Source organism: Catharus ustulatus, chromosome 20, assembly GCF_009819885.2.
Source record: "Catharus ustulatus isolate bCatUst1 chromosome 20, bCatUst1.pri.v2, whole genome shotgun sequence".
Taxonomy (NCBI): domain Eukaryota; kingdom Metazoa; phylum Chordata; class Aves; order Passeriformes; family Turdidae; genus Catharus; species Catharus ustulatus.
In genome coordinates this window covers 7685098-7697607 of record NC_046240.1, presented here as the reverse complement: position 1 = coordinate 7697607, position 12510 = coordinate 7685098, and the positions used below count along the sequence as shown (strand labels likewise).

Genomic DNA, 12510 nt, shown 5'->3' with positions numbered 1-12510 from the left:
CTAAGGTAGCCGACATTAGGAATATTTTAAATGTGATCATCCATCCAGCATGTCTTTCAGGCGCCACGAAGATTAAATGAAAGAATCATAAGATGAAGGTCTTTAACTTTTAATCCTTTTACAATGAACCCTTAGATAGACATGGGGGCAGGGTGCCTTCTATGTGAGTAATAATGCCTCTGTTCCTCTTCACTAGGTTAATGAATACCCTAAATGTCCCAAGATCTGATTTTCTTCCCCCCTCCCAAAACTATTGAAATTAGAGCAAAGAGACGGGCGGTAAAACGCACCGAGAGACTGAGCGAGGGAATGAATATGCATTCGGAGACACCGAACTGAGCGTCAGAGAAAGCAGGGCTGCCTCGGCTCAATGAAAGTCTCATGGGTTTAAAATGATTAGCATAGATTCCCTCCGAGTTTTGGAGGAGAAATTTAAAAAAAAAAAAAAAAAAAGTTTTTTTTGGCTCCAAGATAAATAAGGAAAAGGCTTTCTGCACTGTCAGGGAACCTTTGAAGAACACGTGGAGAGTTTGTTTTCGCAGTTGGTATCTATGAGATAGGAACAGTCGGCTCGCCCAGCACGTAAAAGTCCAACACGTCGCTAATTGGGCCGGGTCCCAGCGGAGCCGCGGGCCGGCTGCGGGTTCCGGGGGACGGGGACAGGGACCGGGACCGGGCCGGGCTGTCCCGCAGCCCCGAGGAGAGCGGGGAGCGGGCGGGGGCGGCCCCGGGGGGCGGGCCGGGAGCGGGCGGCACCGGCTGCAGAGCTCCGTGCTCCCCGGGTGCCTGCAGGGAGGGGGCTCGGGGCAGGGGTGCACTCCCCCAGACAGGGAGTTCAGGCAGAGGGTGAGCTCCCCGAGGCAAGGGGTTCAGGCAGGCGGTTCAGGCAGGGGTTCACTCCCTGAGTCAGGGGTGCACTCCCAGAGGCAAGGGGTTCAGGCAGGGGGTTCAGACAGGGGGTTCACTCCCCAAGGCAGGGGTGCACTCCCGAGCCCCGGGCAGCCCGGCAGGGTGGCGATGGTCCGGAGCCGGCGAGACCCCAAGGAGTTAACCGGGCCGGGCCGGGCCGGGCGCTGTGCGGGGCTGTCACAGGATCAGGCTAATAACGTGTCTGCGCTGAAACCCCCCAAAGACCAGGGGTCAAGTTTCAGCAGTGTCCCACCACAATGGTAGGTGTGAAAGACACGTGTCCCGTTGTAAATGAAATGTCAAGCGGTTAAAAGAAAAATCCCCGAGCAGCTGCCACCGAGCTGGGCAGGGCTGCGCGGCCGCGGGAGCGGCTCCGCGGGGCACAGCCCCAGCCCTGCGGCCACCCCCAGCTCCGACACTGCGGCCGTGTAGGTGCCGCTGAGCCCCTCTAACAGAGTCGTGAGCAGGTTCCCACCTCCCCCTGCCACCACCAAACGTCCTGCTGAGCGTGGAGAACGAGGAGGAGAGAGAAGAAAGCCCCCCCGACGGCGGCCAAACCAAAAAGCAAACAGAATCCAAACGGCTCGTGTTTTAGTGGTTGACTTTAATTCTGCACTGCACTTTTACTACAAGGATATAAAGAATAAATAGCAGATACTCTTCATTTACATAGGATTAAGTCATTCAAACTGTTCTCTCTATTTACACTAACATTGTGCTCTAGGCGTTTATTCATTTTTACTTTAAATCTAAAGTCCGTAAGGAAAAAGAAAAAAAAAAAAAACCCTCACACATACTCTTTCCGAATAATGGAAAATAGCTTTAAACGTTTTCTTATCAAAAAGTTTGGTTTGTATTTTTTAATCCTTTTATTAAAAAAAAAAAAAACACCCAACAAAAAACCTACTTCGCCAAAGCGAAGCAACTTCTCTCTGGAATATAAATTAAAAAAAAAAAAAAGATACATTAGCAACGATCAGGGTAATAGTCTTGAAAATACAGTAGACGCTGATTATTTCACGTATAATACTGACCTTTTAATAGTATATTAAACCGGTGCCATATATACACACAATATACATTCTCCTACACGTTACAGTGCATAACAACGTTAACCAGAAAGCAAATGTCTTTTATTTTTGTTGCAGCAAAGGTCCACGTGAGTCCGCTGGAGAAGGGGAGCGGAGGGAAGTGCCAGCCCTAGCAGGAGCACTTACACTCCGAAATGATGGGGTACTGGATGGGTATCCATGTGCATCTCTGCCCGCCCCGGCGCTGGCACCGCCACCTCAGGATCGTTAAATGCACGGACTTGGCAGGTTTGCAAACCATGCCTTCGGGGACTGAACAAGACCTTTTACTGTAGCAGCTGCCCACTTTGACATACCGGGGCCAAAAGCGGCTGCCGAGATCGTTCCACGTGTATAGGACCGGGCAGAAGGTTTGGGACCAAAGCCACATCTGCAGCTTCCTGCGCAGCTTCTTGCTCAGCCTGTGCTTCTTGCCCGGCTGCAGCCCGTCGTAGAACTCCAGCCCTTTGATTTCGCTGGGCATCGCTCCCGAGGGTCTCTGCCTGAGCAGCAAGTCCAGCTCAGCTAGATCGTCCACTCCGAGCCGGTCCTCGGGCAAGGAAACAGCCATAAAGTTGGGGTCGAAGTGTCCGCCCATGAGGTTCCTTAGCAAGGTCTCGTTAAGATCCTTCTCCTTGGGGTCAAAGATAGGGTCCGGGTGCTCGATTAGATCCACCAAGGGCAAGTTGTCGCTGGGAGCCGGTCGGATGTGCAGATAGTGCTGGCAGGCGCCCTGCTCTAGCCGGAGACCCAGCAGAACCACCAAGGCGTATATAGTCACAAGGCACTGGGAATGATCCATCCTTGGGAGACCGGTGGGGGTGGGGGGGGAAAGGGGGGCTGGATTCACCAAACACCAAGGGAAGAAGGTGCACGCGAATACATCAGAAAACTTGTACGGGGATATCCAAAATAACTCGTCTTTGAGGGGAATCACCTCCACTCGCCGCACCACCAGCAAAGACAGCCCCCTGATAAGCCCGGAGAACAAGCCCCCTGCAAACACTCTCTCTTGCAGGCTTCTCTATAAAATTTCTCCTGGTGGAGCCGCTCCAAAATTCTGCTGCTGCTTCTCGCCCTTCCCGGGAACGGGAGATGCCTCTTTTTGTTACGAATTCTGCTTGCTGCTGCCGCTCCTCGTTGTCCGCCCGTGCGTGTGGAAGAAGTTGCTGCCGATTCTTCCTCCCCGCTCCTCTCCGCCGTTTGCAAAGCAGCCTCCTCAGCAGTAACAGCAGCCACGCACGTTGGCACCAGTTTGTCTGCTTTGCAAGGACCCAAAGCCTTTAAATTTCCTGCACTTTCAGCTTCATCTCCATGGAAACCACAGACTCTCTCCTAACCCACCCCACCCCCCTTAAAAAAAACCCACACACACAACACAACCCCCACTCCCACAAAAGTCCAGGAGAGCGCGGCTTCCCCCTTCCCACCGGCAGGCACCCTCTGCTGGGGAAGGCTGAGGCGGGAGCCGCCGCCTCCCCCCGCCCTCCGCACGCCGCCGCTCACGCGAGCCGCCGCGCCCCGGGAGATGCTGCCGTGCCCGGGGCAGCCGGCGGCTGAGCCCGGCTGGGCGCCCGCTCCTCGGAGCGGCTCCGCCGGCTGCGGGCTCGGCCTCGCCGCGCCGCTCTCCCCGTGAGCGCGGAGCGCGGCCTCTCCCGCCCGCCCGGCGCGGCAGCGCGGCCCGGCCGCCCGCGGAGGGCGGCGGCTGTCCCGGCTGTCCCGGCTGTCCCGGCTCTCCGCGGGCTGCCCGCGCCCTCCCGGCCCGGCCTGCGCTGCGCGGCCGCCGGGGGCCGCCTGCCCGGGTGCGCACATGGGCGCGGGGCGCGCTGCCCGCCCGCGGGGCCGCTGCGGACGCTCTGCCCGCGGCCCCGGCGCCGCCGGGCGCCTGCCCGGGCTGAGCGAGCCCTCTGCTGGCGGCGCCGCGCCGGGCCGGGGGCTGCCCGCGGGCGGGCCGGGGGGCACCGGGACAGCGCGGAGCCGCGGGATGCTCTCGGCGCCGGAGGAACTCGGCCAGAGCCTCCCGCGCCGCGCGGGCGAGCGCGGGCAGAGCACCGGGGAGCTGCGGGTGGGGGGAGGCGGCTCCCGAGGATTCCGCACGCACCTCGGGGGCTGCGGCCGCGTGGGACCCCGCACGGACCTGCGCTCCCCCGGGACGAGCCCGGCAGCTCGGCTCCCATGGCGGATGCTCCGGGAGACTGCCCGGCCCCGCTGCTCTCTCCGGAGCACTTGCTTAGCGATTTTCTGGGAGTTCGCTAAGACTTCATCAGAAACGCAATTTCCAGTTATGCTCTCAATCCGTACGGAAGAGATGGAGAGTGCCTCAATGGCAAATACATAAAACAATTTAAAATTTGATACTAAATGCCACTTCCACGGCAGAATTGCTGTTTTGCAAAGAGCACTTACACGGCGTGGCAGGCAGTATGGCTGGAAGGCTTATTACGGTTTGAGTAAAATTTCCTGAAGTGCTTGAATCCTATTCCGGCAGGCTACTTAGGCACTTAGGAGCCTAAGTTTAATGGGACTGAAGCTAAGCCATTTCAAGTAAGCTATTTATGCATTTGTTTAAATCTTAACCTTCAAATTTAGGTTCATTATGAAAGTAATAACATCGATCATATTACCGAGATTGGGTGTTTTTTATAAAAAATATATTTTTAAACTATTTTTACTCCCACTTTTCAATTTAATATAACTCTTAGCTTTGCTTTATTCCAGAACATATCAGGCATTTTATAAATAATACATAACTAAAAAACATTACATGAAAAAAATGGAAAACTGACCTAAGGTCAACACTCTGAAAGAGCCTCATGGTGACACTTGCTGCTACAATCTCAGTCAAAGATCTGCTGGAGTTTTATTACACTTTTTTTCACCTGCAAGTTGAGTTCTCTACCTTCACCCAGACCCTAATAAAGTTTAATTGCTGAAATTTGGCAAAAAAGTTGTCCCTGGATATAAGTGAGAAGCCACACCTCAGAAACAGAACAGAAGCAAAAATTCAGAAGTTACATCTAATAACTTGCATTTATTTTTTAATAATAAATTCAGTTTTACTCAGCTGGTATTTGAAACCAATTCTTTAACTACCAGTCTCTTAAGTCTAAAAACGAAAGGTGATAAGGCCTATGTTCCCATCTATTCCATGCCAGATGTTTAAGATTCTACATTGAAAACTGTGACCCTAAACAAGGACTGGAAGACAAGACCTTTTGCTCCTCAACTGAGTTACCTGTACAATGAAATATTTCTGGAATGAGGCTCTTTAAGCCTCTCTGTCCCTCTTTAAGCCCCAGATCTGTTCTGAGCAGAGCAGGCTGGGCTCAGTAATTCCTCAAGTGTGGATGCTGCCTTGCCTCAGGTGCGCTGGGCTCCTGGAGAGGCCAGGAAAGCTCGAGGGATGCAGAAGTGACAGAAGTCACTTGTGGCCCAAGAATTTCTTGGTGGAATGGCTGACAGCAGGACTGGGAAAGAGCTGCCAGTAACTCTGCCAGAGGCCTCTGGGTCAGAGGGAAAAGAAATTGGTTTATTCCAAGGCTTGCTGAAAACAGCAGTAAATGAAACCTGAAGGTAAAGGGCATGATCCAGGGTCTGCGTATGATGCCAGCCTTTCCTGGAATAGGGAGAGAGGCCAGCAGCTCAAAGAGGCCTCAGCTGGTCACTCTACTGAGTAGATCAGAGTAGAACAACTCCCTTTGCCTCAGCTTTATTGGTTCTGGAGTGCTGTCAGTAGTAAAAATGTGTTTTTTCATAGACAAAGCAAATACAACCTTCAAGGCACACAGGAAGCCAATGTGAGCAAGAGTAAGATGCCACTTCTTCAGGGTCACATTGCTGATGAGGAGAGAAGAGGAATGCAGCCTGCATGGCTCTGGAGGCACAGCTCTGAAAACACATTATGTAAGCAGCTGAATTCAGTCCACAGCAGCGAGGATGCACAGAAACAATTCAGAATATATTCATTTCCTGGTAAATCTACTGACAGAAAACGGCCTGACCTACTTCACCCAGCCCAGGGACATCCCTCTGAATTCAGCCTGGTGTCAAGTCAGCCTGGTCTGTAAGCAGTGGTCTCGGGCATGATGCATGCACCACTGTAAAACACAGAGGGAATCTCACAGAGAGTAATAAAACACTGCAAAACTGGGATGAAGAAGAACTGTGCCAGGTGTGATTGGCAAAGCTGTGCCTTCCTTAGGAGTGGAGGCTTCCTTACAACTATTCTTGCTTCCCTTTACACTTAAAGATCATCTAAATCATGCTCTCATTGCCTTTTGATTTGTTTTAAAAAATCCATTGAAATGAAATGATTGTTAAGGAAAGGAAGGGAAAACCAAAAGCATCACCAAATGAATCCTGTGCTCAGCTGTCATGCAAATTTCTCATATGGCAGCACAGTTCATAGCTCTGCCTTTCCTTATCTGTAGAGCAGGAATGCTGATCCTTGCCTCTTTTATGGAAGTGTTGGAGAGTTTGATTAGATGCTCCCAGTATCAATGGAACAATACAGAGGGAAGAGTCTCCTGTTTTACTAAAACTGTTGAGGAAACCTGTGTTTAAAAGAGCAGATAACTGAATTAAAATCACTTCAATTTTAGTCTTGGATCCTAGCAAGCTTCTAGTTTCCTCTTCCTTTATACGCCTTTTAAATTTTGTAAGGAACTCCTTTTCTGCCCTTTTTATAAAAACTGAATCCCTTAAGAAATTCTAAAGGAGATGCACAGCCTGCAGCCATTTTATATAGTCCAAATATATCAGATGACCAGTCTGCATTATGAGCTATCAAGGGTCATGTATGACCCTCCCAGGAATCCATGTACCACCATTCCACTGCTTTGAAACTACTTTCTTTAGTGTGGAAAACTCAGGGACATCCTGCTGGATCTTTGTGGTGCTCTGTCTCTCTTCCCTCACGAGGAAGGTACCTCAGCAATTTCCCTTTCCCTTTCCTGACACACAGAATAAGGGCTGTGATGAGGATGACAATGTTAGCAGGTGATCAGTTGCTTTGAAGGAAAACAGTTTTGAATCAAAAACTTTGGAAGCTAAAACATTTTTTGAGAGAGCAAAACTCTACGTTGAAATCTCAACAGAATGGAGACAGGGAAGGATACATTTGGCCAAGAACCTCTATCTACAGTGATAAATAATATATTTTGAAACTAAGCTCTGGGATGAATGTTTTATAGCGGAGTAAGATGACTAATGCATTAAAACAATTAATCAAAAAACAAGAAAAAAAAAGAAGACCCCACAAATAAAAAGTTATTTCTTAGTCTTTTAGGTATATACATAGATGTTCCCATTGCCTTAAAAAAAATCCTTACAGAATTGCTGTATTTTTCTCATTACATGTCATTCTTCCTCCTAAAATAGTGTGCCTCCTTGATTCTCAGCCCACTCTCCTCTTGCTTCTGCATTTTTGCTAAGGTATAGACTTTTGTCTTTAGACCAGAGCTTGTGCATTCATCTGCTGATAAACTGTTTATCTTAGCTTTTATGAGGGCGCCTTGCTGCAAGCCAGCCAGAGACAGGATCCTGGGTGTTTGTCTTTTTTTTTTTAAAGAGGGTCCGGGAAGTGATGGGTATTTATACCTCCCTTGGCTCTATATATCATGGGAGGTGGAACTCCACTGTCTCTGTTTCTTGCTTTTTCTCTCAGCAGTGTCTTCTGCCGTAAATCTGAATCTCTCAGAACAGAGTTTTCTTGGCTACAGCCCCACTTGGAGGAATTAGTTCTAATTATTTATTTATTTACGCAAAAGGTTTGCAACAGAAGAAACACAAAGTTTTTCTAAATCCTCCCCCTCCTCTACTCCACCTAAATATCCTATTTTTTGTGCCAAATCCTAACATCTCAGCAGTCAAGAGAAGACACCAGTGTCTCACAGTGTGCAGGCCAATTCATTATGGACAGGGAAGCCAGTGGGAGAACTGGAAAAGATGAAACAGAAACCAAGGCATTTTTAATGTTAAAAATGACACTTATATTTACAAGCAATGGCTCCTGAAGGGGATCTGAATTTCCACACAGGCAACATTGTTTATCCAAACAAACTCCCTGTGGCAGCATATATTACATATATACACACATGGCAAGTAGGAATGTATTTATTCATTTTAGCCAGCCTGGTCATTAAGATAAACATCTATTGAGATAAACCAAGTTTTTACTATTCCTTTTTTTATAAAACACTAAAGACAACTGAGGGACAAAGATTCAATGAAGCGAAAAATACAGCAACCCCCCCAATCAAGGCTGTGTGCATGGGAGTGATTCATTGATGCCAGCTACTGAATAACCCTGATACATAACATTTCTCACCTCTGATATTTAAAAAGACCCCCTCGCCCTTTTAGCACCAATGGAGCCCTTCAAATGTTTTATTGCTAATTGTCTAATGCTACGTGATGAATGACTGCTTGACTGAAAATGACAACCCCTTTTCTCCCAACTACTTCATTTTTCTGGCTCCAGTGGGGGTGAAGAGGAAAAAATAAATCCAATTACATCATATTTAGCCCTTTGCTTATGAATGAAGGAAAACTGAAACTTCTTTTAAAAGTACTTCTATCATCTCAGCCCTGAGCCCCCAGGTCCCCTGCACTCAGTACACATTGCCTCAGATTCTGGTGTAAAATGTTCCAAGAGTCTCATGGGTTTTGTGGAAGTACAAAGTCCAAGAGGCAGGATCTAATCCTGATCAGAGAGCCAGAGGGAACAGGATCTCAAATATATCTGACTCAGAAATCCTGGACTAAATGTAGAATGGCTGCACTTTATGGTCACAAGAAGTATCCTGGCTACAGTGTAATAAAAGAACAGAATTTAGCCTCTATATAAAACAACTCCTCACTAGGGTTTTGCCTCAAGAATAAGTGCAGCAGCAGAAGGTCCCACAAATTCAGAACCACTGCTTTATTAGAAATTCTTTAAATTTGCTCTGGCTAGAAAATGTGCAAGAATGAAGGAGCTTTAATAACTAGAGAAAGATTAAACTGGATGTCATTCCCCAGCATTTTGTATTATCACTCTTTTCCAGCTTCTTGTGCTTTATCCCTTCAGGGAATCTGATCTCTTCAAAAAGAAGTAGATCACAATGATCAGCCAGAGTTGTGTGCATGGCATTATCTCTGCAGCCACTACAAAATGTCCCAAGATACAAATCCACAGTGGCTGGGCTGGTTGTGAAAAGCTCTATGTTCAATAGGAGACTTCTCCAAAAAACTTGTACCTTTAGTGGCACATGGAATGATTGCCTCTTTCTCTCACAAATGATGAAACAGGCACACTCATGGGGTTATGGGATTAATTCAGATACAGAAACAGGCATTTGTATCTGAGACTGACTCCAAATCTGGTAATGTTCAGTAGGAATCACTGAGATGTTTCTTTGGCTTGGGAGTTTCAAGTCTTTGCTTCTGAAGGCAAAGAGACCCAGGCAAGTAAAATAATGAATCTGGGCTTCCCAGACACAGGTCTGACATTTGCTCTCTCCCTCTGACTCGGGCTTTGACTGGGTTCAGGGATTAATTAGGCCATGCAAACGAGTTAGGTTCTCTCTTCTGGCAACCTGGTCACGTAGAGAACCCCCACCCCTCCCCTTCCCCACACTCTCCTTGCCTATAATGAAGCATGACTGTAGTAAAACAAGTCTTTTGATGGTGCCTCTTCTCATCACTTTCAAGACAAACAATGTCTCAGAAGCCCCCCAGCTGCTTTTATTTTTCTTATATCTACAGTTACATCTTGGGTGTGTTTACTCATCCTCATTAAATATGTTGGTCGGTCGTCCATACCCCCCCACCTTTTTTTTTTTTTTAATATCCTTCCTTTATTGCAGTTTACACAAAGCATTAATTACAGGATAAGAGTTAAAAGCTTTTGGGTACTGAGCAACATCCCACAACGCCACAGTCTCTAAAAGAGAATTGACAGGGGGTATAGGAGGGTACTGCAGGAATATGAGACAAAAAGCCCCACAGCACACAGAGAAGTCACAAATTACTGCTTTGCTCACAGCACAGCTTTGCCTATGTTCAGTGAAGTTCCTCTGATAAGCCTGAATAAGGACTTTGTGTTTTTCTTTCAAATAGGAAACACCAAGTGACTTTTACCTTGCTCCTTTGAACACAGATACTCAGAAAGCCTGGGATGGCACAGGAAGAAAAAACAACCCATCACAGGACTAACAGCCAGCTAGGCTTTTCCACACAGACATGGGTCAGGATCATTTTCTTTCAAGCATCACTGAAATAATAACACTTCAACTGAGGATCTTTGCTGCCTAGCACGTGTCCTGAAGCCACATCACCTTTTGAAGTACTTGTTTTCATAATAAACACATCAGCAGTTCAATAACATGCCAGACACAATGGCATATATTTTGACTATTATTTGTTCTCTTTACATGCATGTGCAATTGTTCTCATGTAGGAACAGCCTTCCCATTTCTCCCATTCTTGACAGAGTAGTGTTCCAAAGACACATGATCCTGTTCTGATCTACAAAAAGATCAAAATCAAACAAAAAGAAGCATTACACTGACCACTCTGGAAGTGCCACTTTGAACATAAAGGTTAACTTTGGTCAGCAAAATGAGCATTTCAGCTCAAGTACGAGGTATTGAAACAGGCTCAGGCAAGGGAGTCAAAGAAGAGAGATGCCTTTGTAACAGAAAAAGAAGCAAAAGGAAGAACACTGCATCTAAAGCATCTCATGGCAGGGATGGCTTTTTATGCCACTTTCACTGAAGATCTCCCCACTTTTCTCATCAAAAAAAAGAAGGCAGGAATTATCTTGCTTGACAGAAGTAACCTAAACTGCTCTCCCGAGGGAGACAGATATTGGAGCTTGCCTGTCATCATTCTTGTGTGAGATCTCTTGAATAAATAAATAAATAAATAAATAAACAGCAGCCTTCCGTGAGGAGCCGAGGAGGGTCCTGGTGTGCTAGGCTTAGGTCCTGCCTGGTGCTTACCGCTGCAGGAGCTGAAGGGAGCAGGGAGGGGGGCGAGCTGGGGGCAATCACCCTCCAACACCAGGAACTGTTTGTAAATTACCCTAAGCTTCCCTTAGTCATTATTCCATTAACTGCCTCTTGGTAGATCTGTCAGTAACTAAGCTGGGACTTATTTGTAGAGAATCAGAGGCTATTTGCTGCACTAAGTGAGCCATGAGAGCGAAAGGGTTTGGGATTTATTTGTAATTACAGTCGGGATTTTTTTCTTCTCCTTGCCTGGACCCCACTGGTACTTTCATTCACATTCCCTAAGCTGAAGCTGGCGCCAGGATCACAGGCTGGCCCTGTGTTTATGTCATTGAGACTAGGACAATATTTCAGTGTGGAGCCAGACCGCAGGGATCCACTCTATAAAACCCTCACTAAAAATAGACAGCCGCCCTGCCCCCAGGCCCGCGGACCGCCGGCTCCCTGCGTGGAGCGCAGCCCCGGGCCGGGCCGGCTCAGCCCCTGGCTCGGCTCAGCTGTGCCAGCCCCCGGCTCAGCTCTGCCAGCCCCCAGCTCTGCCCTGTCAGCCCCCGGTTCGGCTCTGCCAGCCCCTGGCTCTGCCCTGCCAGCCCCTAGCTCAGCCCTGCCAGCCCCCGGCTCTGCCCTGCCAGCCCCCGGCTCTGCCCTGCCAGCCCCTGGCTCTGTCCTGCCAGCCCCCGGCTCAGCCCCTGGCTCTGCCCAGCCCTGCCAGCCCCCAGCTCTGTCAGCCCCCATCTCTGCCCTGTCAGCCCCGGCTCTGCCCTGCCAGCCCCCGGTTCGACTCTGCCAGCCCCTGGCTCTGCCCAGCTCTACCAGCCCCCGGCTGAGCCCTGCCAGCCCCTGGCTCGGCTCAGCCCTGCCAGCCCCTGGCTCTACCCAGCTCTGCCAGCCCCGGCTCTGCCCTGCCAGCCCCCGGTTCGGCTCTGCCCTGTCAGCCCCGGCTCAGCCCTGCCAGCCCCCAGCTCTGCCAGCCCCCCGCTCTGCTCTGCCAGCCCCGGCTCTGCCAGCCCCGACCCACCCTGCGCTTCCCCGGCCGCGGTGTCTCTGAGCAGCTCCGGGAACCGGAGGAGCCACTCGGGCTGCAGCCGGCAGCATCCGGAGGGATCCTCTGCTCCCGGACCGCTCCCTGAGAGTGGATGTGGTACCGGGAGGTGCCCGGCCTCTCCTTGCCCCGAGCCCTGCTCTGCACCGATCCCTGACCAGCCCTGCAACACCTCTGCTCAGGCTGCAGCACCGAGCTATGAGTTATCCTAAAATCCCACTGGCTGTAACTGGGGGAGCAAGCAACCTGAAAATACCAGTGCTTGGGACCCCTCCTTTCCCTCTGTCGCTTGTACAGAGAGACCCCAGTAGGACAGAACTGGGTCAAAGACTTCACCTCTGTCTGATAAATCTTTCCTGCAGCAAATTAAAACACAAGCTGAACATTTCCATCTCATAGCTGTCAATTTTATTCAGAAGCATGAACCGGGGCAAATCATTCAGTCTTTTCAATGCCAGTGGTGCATGATCTCTCAGCTTGGAAGGATAAATGTAAA

The 12510-nt window shown here is 49.4% G+C and overlaps 1 protein-coding gene across 1 annotated transcript; it reads right to left on the bottom strand.

Annotated features, from left to right (window-relative positions):
* Positions 1 to 1493: 1493 nt before the first annotated feature.
* On the bottom strand, positions 1494 to 3436 carry NOG (noggin). Its single transcript, XM_033076741.2, has one exon. It carries the CDS (start codon positions 2779 to 2781, stop codon positions 2110 to 2112), a length of 672 nt encoding a protein of 223 aa, XP_032932632.1. The 5' UTR covers positions 2782 to 3436; the 3' UTR covers positions 1494 to 2109.
* Positions 3437 to 12510: the final 9074 nt, after the last annotated feature.